General features: G+C 37.0%; 1 protein-coding gene across 14 annotated transcripts in view; it reads left to right on the top strand.

The window, feature by feature from the left end:
• The window catches only part of ARID1B (AT-rich interaction domain 1B), a 513,434-nt gene that overhangs the window by 133,611 nt on the left and 365,560 nt on the right, over window positions 1-14,263 (top strand). For 12 of the 14 annotated variants that reach the window (XM_089669757.1, XM_089669751.1, XM_089669747.1 and 9 more), the window contains exon 3: window positions 6,661-6,798. The exons of the other annotated variants lie outside the window; for them this stretch is intronic. In XM_089669757.1, the coding sequence (XP_089525883.1) occupies window positions 6,661-6,798 (138 nt within the window). The remainder of the gene's footprint in view (window positions 1-6,660; window positions 6,799-14,263) is intronic. 14 annotated transcript variants of the gene reach the window in all.

The raw sequence follows: 14,263 nt of genomic DNA, 5'->3' as shown, positions 1-14,263 counted from the left end.
CTATGATTTTAATTCTGCACACAAAAAATGTATCTATATATTATAAATCATTGAAACATGATGTGTTAAATAGCATTATTTTGAAATCTGCATAGCCATCAAAATTAATGGGTCCACGTACACCAATGGGATTGTGCGATGGGTCAATGTACTTTGTGGTACCTGTGCCCATTCATGACATCTCACGGAGTGTCCACATACCAAAAAATATATATATTATGTACCTGACCATTTTTTACCCAACAAAGCACATGTATTTTAGAGGTATGTGCTGTGGATCCTTGTTTACTGTGTGCATGTTAGGGGGCCATTAGAGATAAGCTAGACCTCCCCCAAAACACAACTACAATGTCAGAGTCCAACACACATTGCCTCACATTACAGTGCACATCATTGTGAAACTGGTTGTAAATTGCATCTAAAGCCAAGACATTCTTTTTTTTTTTATTGCTGTCTGTGTCCCTAATATGGATATTTACCTTCTCAATGTGTCCTGGTGACCATTGTCCAAAACTGTAATTGTAGATTTGTAATTGTAACCAGAACAGAAAGAGATGGGAAATGTTATATTTATTCCAGTGAGATTTCTTCTTCAGTGTGGATTGACACATGTGCGGTGCGGATTGAAACTCAGATTTCACAGATTTCACAATTGAAAGTAAGTCCTCATGCACACTGGACATTTTTACAGCTGCTGTATTTGGCTTTTGACGTTTTTTCTACAGCCAGTAAACTCCCCAGCATGTTATCCTATGTGTCCATGCACACACAGACTGTAATCAACGTTTTCTGGCAGGGACGTTTTTTAGATGGGAAAAAAAAAACAGGAGTAGTGGATTCTAGAAGAGTTCTTTTAGCTGTAAAAATGCTCTAATGCTGAAAAACGTGGAAAAATGTGGTAAATCAAATTTTTTGGTAAAAAAAAGCGAAATAAAGCTGCAAAACACTGCTAAGCGCTAATACAAAAACACAGAAAAACTCACGTTTTTTTTAACATGACTTTACACAGCTAACGTTACCAGCTTTATTACAACGCCCAGTGTGCATGGAGCCTAATTGTTCATTCGTTCAGGTCAGGTTTACACCAGGTTCAAAACAGGTTTAGATCAGGTTAAGGTCAGGATTTTATCCTGTTCCACAACTGATAACGTGCAGATAAGAAACAGTTCCCATAGAAGTCAATAGCCTGTAATCTGCACATGAACCAGACCACACTGCTCAGAAATCGCACATGACTCTTTTTCAATCCACATTGAATCCACACTGCCAGTGCACCAGACATACGTGAACAGGCAACATAGGAAGCAATGTTATTTCACATGTCATGCAGATTGGATGCATTTCAGACCGCAATGAATCCACGAACCGGCACTCATGCTTGTTATCTGAGATGGACAAAAAGTGAAGATTATTCTCACCAATAGGACAGGAATGACAAATAAAAATAACTGACGGGGTTTAGTCATTCCCTACTCAATCCAAATCTAAAAAGGTTGGCTTTAGATATACTACAAACAAATATAGTTTAATTAAGCACAGATTTGTGTTTTTATTGTGTTGCTTACCAGACATAATATTTGACCTGAGCAGATCAAATGCTTGTCGCTCAATATTTTCAGTATTGTGTATCAGATCTGAAGGTCCCACCTCCAGTGATTATTTGTATAACAAGAAGTATGGTTAGCATTCCTGCTGTACCACTACTGAGATCAATTAGAAACATCACAAAAAACATGTCCAAAGAGGCTGCTTTGTGTCAAGCCTGAGGTTCTTTAAAGGAAAAAAATAAAGTGCAATTACTAGGCAACATTGCTAAGCTGGATTTACAATGTAGGAACATGTGTAATGAGAATATATGGCTGCTTCCATGTGCGTATACAGTATATCCACAAGTTATACATAGAAGTATATTTATTTATAAAGTGCTGTAGATTTCCCTTAGGTCTAAAAAGTACTTAATGGCCCTTATTGTCTGGGTTTACCATTTTTGATCTGATAAATACCATTTTTCACTCCCACGGAGTTTAAAAAAAAAAATCAGACATAAAAAATAACTTATTCAGGCATTATTGAAATATGTTTAATGTTCTGTCAAAGTATTACAGTCTATTTAACACTGGTTTAAGTGTTATCCTAACTGCCTAAAATAATACCGCAGAGTTGCTACTGAAATAGGATATATCAAAACCAAACATATGGGCATTAGGCAGTGAATAGTGTTTCTCAAGCATATGGGTGTTCTTGCATAAATAAAATGTCTGTGGCTTTAATGGCAACAGACATTCATTAAAACCTAATAATCTATGGGAAAACACACACATACTGAAGTTTCTGCATAAATATGAAAGTTATTAGGAATTCATAAATGTCTGAATGTTGAAATGTTTACTCTAGACTTAACCTCAGAAGCAAGATTTTGTGGGTAGATAACGGTGCCCTTTCAAAAATTGTGTATGTTATGGGCTGTATAAAAAAAAAGTGCTCAAGGCAACTAAAATATACATTCACTTCTGCATATATTTAGATTTGTTTCCAAACAGCACATGGAAACTACATTTATTTACTAATAATATCATTAAAAATTATAATATTTTAAAATGGCTAAGGACCTTAGAAATAATGCCTATGGTACTACGGTATCTATTTAGAGAGTAAAGCAATTGTTCATAACTCATGGGGTGTACTGCACCCCACTAAAACTATTCCAGTGGTACCAAAGGGATACCCCAAACTGCTCAAGATGTCAGGGTGCGCCAGCTGACTTACTACATATCTTATGGTAGTGCCCTAAACTATATAGGTCTCCTAGATTGTAAGCTCCAAGGAGCAGGGCCATCCTATCCCTCTTGTATTGAACTGTATTGTTGCTGTATTGTCTCCCTTTATATTGTAAAGGGCTGAGCAAACTGTTGGCGCTATATAAATATAAATTTGGGGTCAATAGATGATGAGCGCACCTGTATCAAGACTGAAATGGATGTCTCTTATTCCCACATCTTTAAAGGATGATGTTAATACCACTATAGTGAAAAGAAAATTTTCCAACAAAGAGGTTGTCCAAATAAATTATGGGATCCATGGTTGTCTACACCTGGTTTGGCTCCTCAGGTGCTTATTACAGAGCACTCATTACTTCAAGGTAACCAAGGTTGTATTCTTGTGATGGCAAAAGAAGGAATAAATATGGCAACTGTTGTATGTTAACAGATAATTTAATAACTGATATACACACTTTTGTATTCAGATGTTGAAATTGGTAGTTGCTAGTTAGTAGGTAGTCATCCTTAGAAGAAAAGGTAGTGATACCAATACGTTTGTATGGAACCTCGGTGGACAGGACCTAATCTCCTAATCTATACAGTAAACTGTACTATAACAATTATATTGGAACATGTAACTGTCAATACACTGTAATAAGCACCGATCACTAGCAAAAATTGTGAACCTATACTATGCAAAGATGTTTATTTACAGTAAAGCAGTTGTAAAACCATGTGCTATTTCTAGATTGTGATTTTTATCGCGAAAGACCCAAGAAAAATTGATACATTAAAAAAAAATGAAAATGTTTAAATGTATCATTTATTTCAGGTACTTATATAGCGCCGTCAATTTACACAGCGCTTTACATATATATTGTACATTCATATCAGTCCCTAACCCTCAAGGGGCGTACAATCTAAGGTCCCTAACTCACATTCATACATACACATACTAGGGCCAATTTAGACAGAAGCCAATTCACCTACCAGCATGTCTTTGGAGTGTGGGAGGAAACCGGAGTATCCGGCGGAAACCCACGCAGGCACAAGGAGAACATGCAAACTCCAGGCAGGTGATGCCATGGTTGGGATTCGAACCAATGACCCTAGTACTGCCAGGCAGAAATAATGATTTCTGCATTTAAACATGATTCCGTTTAAGTTAAATTAGCGTTTTAAAGTGAGCTTACTTTACAGAAGGGAAGATAAAGAACCAGTACTTACTATGCTTGTGGTAACCTGCCACTGCCAGGACACTCAAGAAATATACCGTGCTTACAGGTATAGGGAACATAAGATTTTCCGCTGGCCTCCCCACAATTCTTAACACCTAAGCAGCTAATTGGAAGGCCCCAGTATTGTCATCTGGAAAAAGAAGTGGTGTGAACAACACTGTATGTTTTGACTTTTTGGGAAAATCAAAGCTGGCATTTAAAATCTGGGGTTCTGGTAGCAGATTGGGTTGGCAGAGGTGCAAAGGTCAACTACTGGTTGCTTTTTAGTTCCCTTCTACAAAACTAATCTAGTACGGGCAAAGTACATTTTCACTTTAAAGCATATATAGCATCTTATGTAGCCTACCTGTTGACTTCAATGCTGAGCGGGCTTGGGATCAATTCCTCCTAAAGTGTGGTCATTCCATAAACCCAAACCACTTGCATGCTTCTTAAAATTACTGCTTGTATATATTTAGGGTTCTCTGAGATCTTGAGATGACATTCAGACATCCTGTTCTGGTAAGTAGCTTCACTGCCTGCTTAGTTCTATAAAGTTCAATCCATGCAGACCCCCGCCATCAATTTTTATAGTACTGTAAACCTTGCTTGACTTATGCGTAACTGCCAATCCAGACTTTGTATTTGTGGTTTCCTTGTTGTTGTCTGGGATTCCTGGGATTATATTGTAATAACATGAGCCCAAGAGGTAAACTGAAAATAATTACTTTACAATATGTCACATAAGATGCAACGACAAAAATAGGGTGATAGTCAGTGAAGCTGCTATTTGGATCAGAGCGGATTGTTCTGTGTGGTGTGGGATTGTACAGTTTTGCAGTATGTGGCAGTTAGTTTACTGGCAAAGTTGACAAGATGAGAATTGAGAATGTACTTCACCAGTAGGAACAGACAGTAATACAAACCTGACACGTGTCCTATCCCACTTTAAAAAAATAAAAAATAAAAAAAAAGTTTGGACTGTAATTCCATGTTAAATATTTGATTTTGTAAGAGAAATGAACTAGATTTGGGAATTAGTACAAAAGAAGACTCTTCTTTGTACTGTTTATTATTTCACATGAAATGAAGTGATCCATAGCATTAAAGGATTTCATAAAGGGTACAGCAGCAAGAAAATAATCTTTATGATTGTATATATACTGTATGTTGTATACAATTTTGCTGTAGTTCATCTTGTTGTTTAATTAATTTTCTTATTATTTTATGTTTAATTTCTACTCACATTAGTCCTTCGTAGTTTGCATGACTGCATAGAAACATGTTGTGTTAATTAAATTTTAGTGCTTTATGGCTCTGGGCTGTCCCGTGTGATATTGAGAGCACAGCTATTCATCCGAGGCTATATCCTAGAGAGAATCAATGCTTTCTTGCTTCACAAGCAATGTTACATATTTATGGAGTTTCTTGCATTACAAAGAATATTTTTGGGACATAACTTTTTAACATTCCACTTCTGTTCAATGATTCCTTTGAGGAAATTTTCCTTTGTACTAATTGGTTAAAAGCTTGAATACAACATGACTCAAGTGTTCAGATTCAGTGCTTGTCAATCCGCTGTGAATCTGTTCACCCACATGGCAACGACCCAATTATATATGCTTTTTGGAATTTTAAGAAACAGGGAAAATGCAGATCGCAAATAAAAAGGCATTTTTAGTTTATGAAATTAAATGTATTTATTATTATAGATCATAATTCATATATCCCTGCCACTAAAATACCAGCTACTACTTTTTTAAAGCACTGAAGGGTTATAGCCCCTGTAACCCCTAACCCTGTTTTTTTGCTTTCTGTATTCCATTAAGGACATTTCCCTTCACTTCCCACCCCATAACCACAATAGGAAGTAAAAAAAAATCCCTTTAAAGGGAGGCAAATATCCATTTAGAGAAATGTCCCCATTGAAAGATTTCCTTTCTGTTGCTTCTCTGGTGACAACTCCAAACTTGGGATTTTCTCCCACTTTCATTTTCAAGGACATTTTCAAATATAGAAGGTGGATCTACCATACTGTGACACACAAAGCAAAAAAATATTTCTAATCTCTCTCTGTTCTAATCTCTCTCTACTCTATCCATATCTAAAAAAAATGGCTGTAGATTTACTTTAAACAGCTAAAATTCATGTATGACTAGTGCCTAGTGAGTGGAAGTATCAAGAATGAGTGAGCTCAGTGGTTTTTTTTGAGTACAGGCATAGTGTTATCAGGTGGGGAGATTTGCAGGTATTTTTTTTTCTTTTGGTGAAAGAGTTAATGGGTGTCGGGACTAAGGTGCAGTGGGATTTCATAGTATGGTGTATTTTGTGTGGGTGTCGACATGTGATCACAGTCCACAAGGGTATCCATGTAGCATCAGTCCAGACGGAATTTAAGGGCGCCAGATAGGGACTTGTGTCCATTCTATTATTTATTTATTTTTTTTAACTATAACTCTGTTAACCCCTCGACTTTTAGAATTACAGGCTAAAAAAACTGCTGCTACATGCACAAAGTGCTGTGGAAAGTAACCAGACACTTACAACACCAGATGAAAAACTTCAACGTGGCTTATATCTGTAGTAACTCCTAGTTATATATTGTGGTTGAAAACATCTTCAAGACATGATAATGGATTCAGCCCACCCCACTGACTCCTCTATACTTTGCTTGTCTCTTACAGATGCCACCTCAGTATGGTCAGCAAGGCTACTGCCAACAAGGCCAACAGCCATATTACAGCCAGCAGTCGCAGCCTCACTATTCGCAGCCACAGGGTCAGTACCTGTCACAAGCTCAACAGCGGTATCAAGCCCAGCAGGTAAGCCCAGATAGCCACCGCTTGAACAACAAGGTTTTCTAAGGGCAAGAAAAAGAACATTAACCTAAGTATATTTCTTGGGTATGTGTTTTGGCATGTTACATAGATACAGGGCCAGTTATATAACTATGGAGTCAGATAGACATTGCACAGTTTCCATTTTTATAGTCGTGTCTCCACTTTCCCATTAAAGAAGTTGCATAGGGTGTTGAAATATGACTATCTAGTCACCAGAGTTAGACCCAGTGCTCTCGGTAATCAGTACTCAGTAAGAGAACTGGTATCTGCAACTCAAATCTATTAAGAGGACACTTTTGGTGAGGGGTGTGGTTGATACTCAGCTATGCCAGTACAGAGCACTGCAGAGATGAGAAGGAGCAATACTTTCAGTGAAATAAATAGGTATATAAAACCTTTTCCAAGCAAGGATCAGTCAGAATTTCAAATGTTGGGGTACAGGAATATAAAGAGGTAAATAGGCGTGAGACTTCAGTTGATTCAATTGTGTGAATATTTAGTATGACACTTCTCTATACTCCATAATAACACATGGGGTATACGGTTTAAAAAAAGCAGTGAATGTGACATTCACCAAACATTTATTGCACGTTTATCTTCCTGTTGCCTATGGTTTGAAGTACAATTATTGATTCTCCTGCAATTAAAATTCATGAAATGTCATTCACTGATCAGCCATAATTTTATTACCACCAACCTAATATTTGGTAGGGCCCCCTTTTTGATGCCAAGCCAGCCCTGACCTATTGAGTCTTGATTTCCCCTAGACCACAGAAGGTATGCTGTGGTATGTGGCACCAAGACATCAGTAGCAGGTCCTTTAAGTTACAAGGTGTGGCCTCCATGGATAGAACTTGCTTTTCCAGCACATCCCACAGATGCTGGATTGAATTGAGATCTGGAGAATTTACAGGCCAAACTCATCGTTGTGTTCCTCAAACCATTCTTGAACCATTTTTGCAGTGTGGCAGGGCGCTGAAAGAGGCCACTGCTATCATCCCCATACTGTTTCCATGAAGGGGTGTACTTTGCAGCAACAATGTTTAGGTAGATGGTACATGTCAAGTAACATCTACATGAATGGCAGGACTCAAGGATTCCCAGGAGAACATTGCCCAAAGCACTACACTGTCTCTGCTGGCTTACCTTCTTCTAGTGCATTCTGGTGCCATCTCTTCGCCAGGTAAGAGACACACGCACCCGACCATCCACATGAAGCAAAATAAACTGTGATTGATCAGATCAGGCCACCTTCTTTCATTGCTCTGTGGTCCAGTTCTGATGCTCACGTGCCCATTGTAGGTACTTTTGGCTGTGGACACAGGTCAGCATGGGAGCCCTGACAGGGGTGTGGCTACACAGCCCCATACACAGCAAACTGCAATGCCCATTTTTAATGCTTTCAACACATCAACTTCAGGCACATTTATTTGCTGCCTAAAATATCCTATTGATTGCAAAATGCCATTGTAACAAGATAATCAATGTTATGGCTGATCGGTGTAAATATGCAACCTATCACATATAAAGGCTTTTGCAATGGTGGGGTGGTTTTGAAATAAAGGTGCTTTGCAATGGATGAAATGGGAGATGCAACAAATTCATCCCACATCCTAATTTGAATTGTCAATAGGGCAGTCCAGAACATGGCTAAATTGTGCACAGCGCACTGAGCAACTTTGCAGTTCACAGATGCCTAAAAGCAGAAAAAGATAAAAACTTGATAAAGGAGTCTTTGCTAGTCAATCCTCTATGAAATAGATAGGTATCTTCTGTCATAACACGCTCACAATTCTTAAAGAAATTTTCTTTAGCTTCCTAACACTTTGAGGTCACAGGTTATTGAAACTTAGGTGCCAAGGCCAAATTAAGCAGCGCTAGTATGTATCAGCTAACTTGGCATTACTAGTTTGCCTACCTATTACATTTTTCCATGGTTTTTAAGGACATATACAGTATAAAGCTTTTTTGGTAGCTGGTTTTAAAAATATCAAAAATAGAAAAAAAATTGTAAATTGTATTTTAATTTTGTTCATTAAACGGCACATTCTGCTTTAGATCAACTAACTGGGTATATCAGATCTGGCAAGAGATAGCATTGATCTAAAACAGAGCTGAAAGCAGAGAAAATAATTTTACATGAGTACTAAAAAATTTATTTTTTTAAAGTTGTTTTTATATATGATCGTTTTTTTTTTTTTTTTTTTTTTTTTTTTTAAACAAAGCCTCATTTGATCACAAAGATTGACTCTCATGGCTGTCAGTGATATCATGATGCCAGAACTAGGGGCATGCACTGGTGCACACTCCTAGTTTTAAAATGGTATATAGATTATTTTATCAGCAATGGTCACCATGTCTGAGGACATTAATCTACAGAATGAAGAAAGGAAGCTAAATATCTTTAGATAGCACATTTTATTCAGATTTATGCTTCTGCAATGTGAGGATGGGTCTGATTTAAAAAAAAATTCAAGCCAGACAGACTTCCTACAATGCACCTCTTTTTCCCAAGAATTCTGTTTGGTGCAGTGCAGGAGCCCGCAGCAATTTTCCGACAGCATGTCAAGCGAACGAAGACCAGATCTGTCTGGAAGAGGAGAATCTACATGGAGCTGATGTGTACAAATTGGAGAAAAGAAACCTGTCAAAAAGTAAAATAGTCTGCCCAGCAAGTATTCAGCTTTATTTCATTGGGAAAAATAAAACAATGAAATGGGTTGCTATGCGTAATTGTTCCAGATTTTTCCAGGTTTTCTTGCTCCAATTTTTATACATCATCCCCATGGTGAGTTTTTTCAAGGGCAGTTTCTCTGAGTTTATTTTCCATTAGTTTATTACAGTATTTAGGTATCTGTGTATAATTTCTCACTTATTTTAGTTCCATGTCACTTAAATATACTGTCAGGGTTATCAGCTTCCAGGTTTTATTGTCAAAGCTTAACTGAATAAGTTGAAGTTAGAATCTACTTGGCTACCATGTACAGCTACATATGATTCTGAGTGCTCCAGTTTTCGTAAAATCTCCCCCTGCATGTCTGAAATAAAACTCATTCATGTAATTCATGCTATTGCAGTAATTTTTGATTGATTTTTTCTAATGGGAATCATTTTCTAATTTGTCACTGGAAACAAATGAAGCCATGTGTGGAAGATGGGAGGGAGACAATCCAGTAAAGTTTCACTAGTCAGGGGTTTCTTTTGAAAAATTCCACCTCTTCTGAGCAAAGTAACTTATTTCACACTATGAAAAGACAAACCTTTTATTGAGAGCCCACTGGGGCGTTCCTTGATGGGATGTTCTTTATAAATAGGTGATGGTAAGTGTAGGAACCCTCATACTCCTACACAGCATCCAATAAAAAAGTAAGCAGATTTTTATACAGCAAACAGAACAGGCAGGTTCTCCTTGACAATACCGAATTTCAAGCTTTGCTACAGGTAGTAACAATAATGAGGATATTATTAGGAGAATACCTCTTCAGTTGGATGGAAAAGTAAATCTGGTTTGTTTTGCTTAGAGATAAATCTCTAGCATGGGTGAGCCTCAATTAACTCTCTTGTAATACCCCTATCATGTAATCTAGTCTGTGAAATAGAACACTTTTCAAGCAATTCCAGCTAACTTACACAGATTGCTCTTCAGGGACTGCCCTTGTGTAAAAGAACACTAGAGGGTTTCAAAACAATATTAACAATACAGTCTGTACCATATGATTTTGTAGATACCTGATGGTCATCTCTATGGCCTGTAAGAGTAACATCTAAAAAATGACAATGTATTAAATTCTAATTATTTAAATTACGGCAGTTCTGGAACTGCAAAAAAGACTGACATTTGCCTTCTCGATTCCAACAGTAGATCATAATGTAGAGAGGATACTAAAATATATGGTCTCAAAATGGAGTTTTATCTGCAGAGGTGTGGAGTTGGTCACACCAGCACCTCTAAAGGTTAGCCAGGGATAGGGAACATTTAGTCCTTATTAAACTTTGCATTTCTTCAAATAAAGCACTCAAGCTAGTGAGAATTGGTTGTATGTCAAATGATGAAATTACGCATACTGTGTGTATATAGATATGCTCTTGATTAGGGCCATGTCATATGTTAACATAAACCAGTGGTTTATGTAACTCAAGATACCAAAGTGATGAGTTTGATTTAATATGAATTGTAATGAAGTTTGAGCTCTCAGTGACATGAAGTAGCATCTTTCATTTCTTGTTCATTTCGGTTCTTGTCTGCTGTAAGTGGAAAATCCAATCAGTTAAAGCTAGACCTTCATCTTTCCTTGGTATTGCATAAAAAGGACGAATTGATTAGCTAGTATGGACTTGCAATTAAGTAATTGGATCATGAGCCTTAAGAATGATGACCTGTGCATTCCAGCACTAGTTTGTATAGTGTCAGAGGTTCAGCTCTCACTTATTTTCTTCATAATGTGTTTCTATTTTTAGCCGCTGTATTTTAAATTAGCTCCAGTACCTGAGGGCAAGAAAGCTGTTGATTGATGGAGCATGTAACAGTTTGATTTCAAGATATGTAATGTAACTCCACCTCTCCCACAGATTTGTTATTATCCGGCAGCTAGCAAAATCAGCTATTTTGTGAATAGTATTTTTAGAGTAGTTTGGTCTTTAATTCACTTACAAGTTCTGGATGTATGAGTGGTACCCAGTGTCTTATGTTCATCACATACAATTTCTTGAAGTATGAGCGGTACCTAGTGTGCTATGTTCCTTACATACAAGCTCTGGAAGTTTTAATGGTTGCTATTATGCTATGTTCAATACATACAATTTCTGGAAGAAGGATAAGTGGTACCCAGTGTGCTGTGTTCATCACATACAAGTTCTGAAAGTATGAGCAGTACTCAATGTGCTATATTCATCAAGTACAAGTAATGGAAGTATGATCCTTGCCCAGTGTGCTATGTCCATAACAACCAGGGGCGGACTGACCATTTGGAAACTCGGACACTGTCCGAGGGCCTGGGGTTAGTAGGGGGCCCCATGAGATGCCCCTGGTACCTTTTTCATAGGCTTTTTTGAGTTTGGGCAAGGACACAGGCCCCATGATCCCCTATTGCTGGGGGGCCCCATGAGTTGCCAGTCTGCCCCTGATAACATAGAGTTTCTGGAAGTATGATCAATAGTACCCACTGTGCTATGTTCATCACATACAAGATCTGGAAGTTTTAATGGTTGCTATTATGCTATGTTCAATACATACAATTTCTGGAAGAAGGATAAGTGGTACCCAGTGTGCTGTGTTCATCACATACAAGTTCTGAAAGTATGAGCAGTACTCAATGTGCTATATTCATCAAGTACAAGTAATGGAAGTATGATCCTTGCCCAGTGTGCTATGTCCATAACAACCAGGGGCGGACTGACCATTTGGAAACTCGGACACTGTCCGAGGGCCTGGGGTTAGTAGGGGGCCCCATGAGATGCCCCTGGTACCTTTTTCATAGGCTTTTTTGAGTTTGGGCAAGGACACAGGCCCCATGATCCCCTATTGCTGGGGGGCCCCATGAGTTGCCAGTCTGCCCCTGATAACATAGAGTTTCTGGAAGTATGATCAATAGTACCCACTGTGCTATGTTCATCACATACAAGATCTGGAAGTATAAGCGTTTCCCATTGAACTAAGTCCATCATGTGCAAGTTCTGGGAGTATGGACAGTGCCAAATGTGCTGTTTATTACATAGAAGTTCTGGAAGTATGAGCATTGTCCAGTAAGCTATATTCATTATGTGCAAGATCAGAAAGTATGAACGGTACCCAGTGTGCTATGCTCATCACATACAGTTTTAAAGTGCTCACATTTTGTATTTGCCTCGTGGTACTGTAGATATGAGAAATGTTGGGTCAAAAAATCATTCTGTAGATGTGTGAATAGTTTTAGCTAGGCATAGTTCCTGGATGACAGTATACCATTTCATGAGCTATTCCAAGTAGATAGTTGGGGGTTATTTAGACACAATGGATATTTGCACCGATAAAGCCAAATAATATAGGTAGTGAATAGGTAATGAATGTTATTAAAAAAATATTTATCTTTTCTTTGATTGCCATTTCTTAGTTTTATTAGTGTTGGAAGTTTAAATTCTTTTGAATTTCTCAAAGCTCTTTAGAGGTATCAGAACTTACTATAATGTCTAGAATTTATAGCCATTAGTTCACAGTGTTGACATAAACTCTGTGTTATAGGTTCCATTTACATAGTTGAGTAATTCACATGGACATTTAAAGTTTGTGTAAACCCTAAAAATATACTCCTTATTTGTTCGCTTTTGGTCTGTTAAATAATTTGAAAAGATTTTGTTATGTCTGTTCGATAAGTGTAAAAAAAAAAAAAAAACACCTCTTCAACTGCCAGAAATCCAACTTGTAAATTTCTGTATTGAGCTGATAAAGCTGCACTGAATTCTTGAGGGTTCATTATTCATTGACTTATATTTTTTATTTATACAATTAGATTTACATACACTTGAAAGTTTGTTTCATTTATTTATTCATATATTCATCTCTTTTAAGATAACAGAAGTGCTATTTTTTTTATCACCTGAAATGGTTCCTTTACCTGTTCTCCCCAATGGACACCTCACTGAAACTTTGTTAATGTCAGTCTGAAATGTGTGATATTTAAAGGCGTGAAAACCAATACAATATCCAAGTCAGTTATTTCAATAGATTTAAAAGTCCATAATCATTAAAAATAAAAATAATGTAGTTAATTAAATTGCAGACCTCTTGGTTTTCTGTGTGAAGTGAGAATGCACCAATGTTCCTTGTTTTGGCACCAATCCCAATAAATATTCTAATAACAGAGTGTTCACCGAGAAATCACTCCACAGAATGAAGCGAGCTCCCAGAAGAAAGTAGGGACTTTAATTGTGCCAAAAAAAGGAGGAAATACAGCCAGCCATATAAAAAAAATTAAAAGAAATTTTATTCAATACAGAAGAAAATAGTAAAATTACATTTTCATTAAAAGTATTCTAGATTTAAAGCAAGCCCATATTTATCAAATCTTAAACACTATAATATTGTATAAGCATAGAGGATCAACGCGTTTCACGTTCACGTAACTTGTATCTTCTGGATCCTGAAGAGGCAAGTTATGTAAAACGCATCGATCCTATATGCTTATACAATAATATAGTGTTTAAGATTTGATAAATATGGGATGGCTTTAAATCTAGAATGCTTTTAATTAAAATGTAATTTTACTATTGTGTACTGAATAAAATTTCTTTTAATTTTTTATATTATGATTGGTTGTATCTCCTCCTTTTTTGGCAAAATTAAAGTCCCTACTTTCTTCTCGGAGCTTGTTTCATTCTGTGGAGTGATTTCTCAGTGAAAAGTCTTTTGTTATTAGTTAATGAAATTACTCAATCTATTATGCTTTTGGTAACTGAGCATTATGTCTGCAAA

This window comes from Staurois parvus, unplaced genomic scaffold (assembly GCF_062004578.1).
Source record: "Staurois parvus isolate SC_StPar_1 unplaced genomic scaffold, SC_StPar_1.0 ptg000081l, whole genome shotgun sequence".
Lineage (NCBI taxonomy): Eukaryota > Metazoa > Chordata > Amphibia > Anura > Ranidae > Staurois > Staurois parvus.
This window is presented reverse-complemented; position numbering and strand designations above follow the sequence as displayed.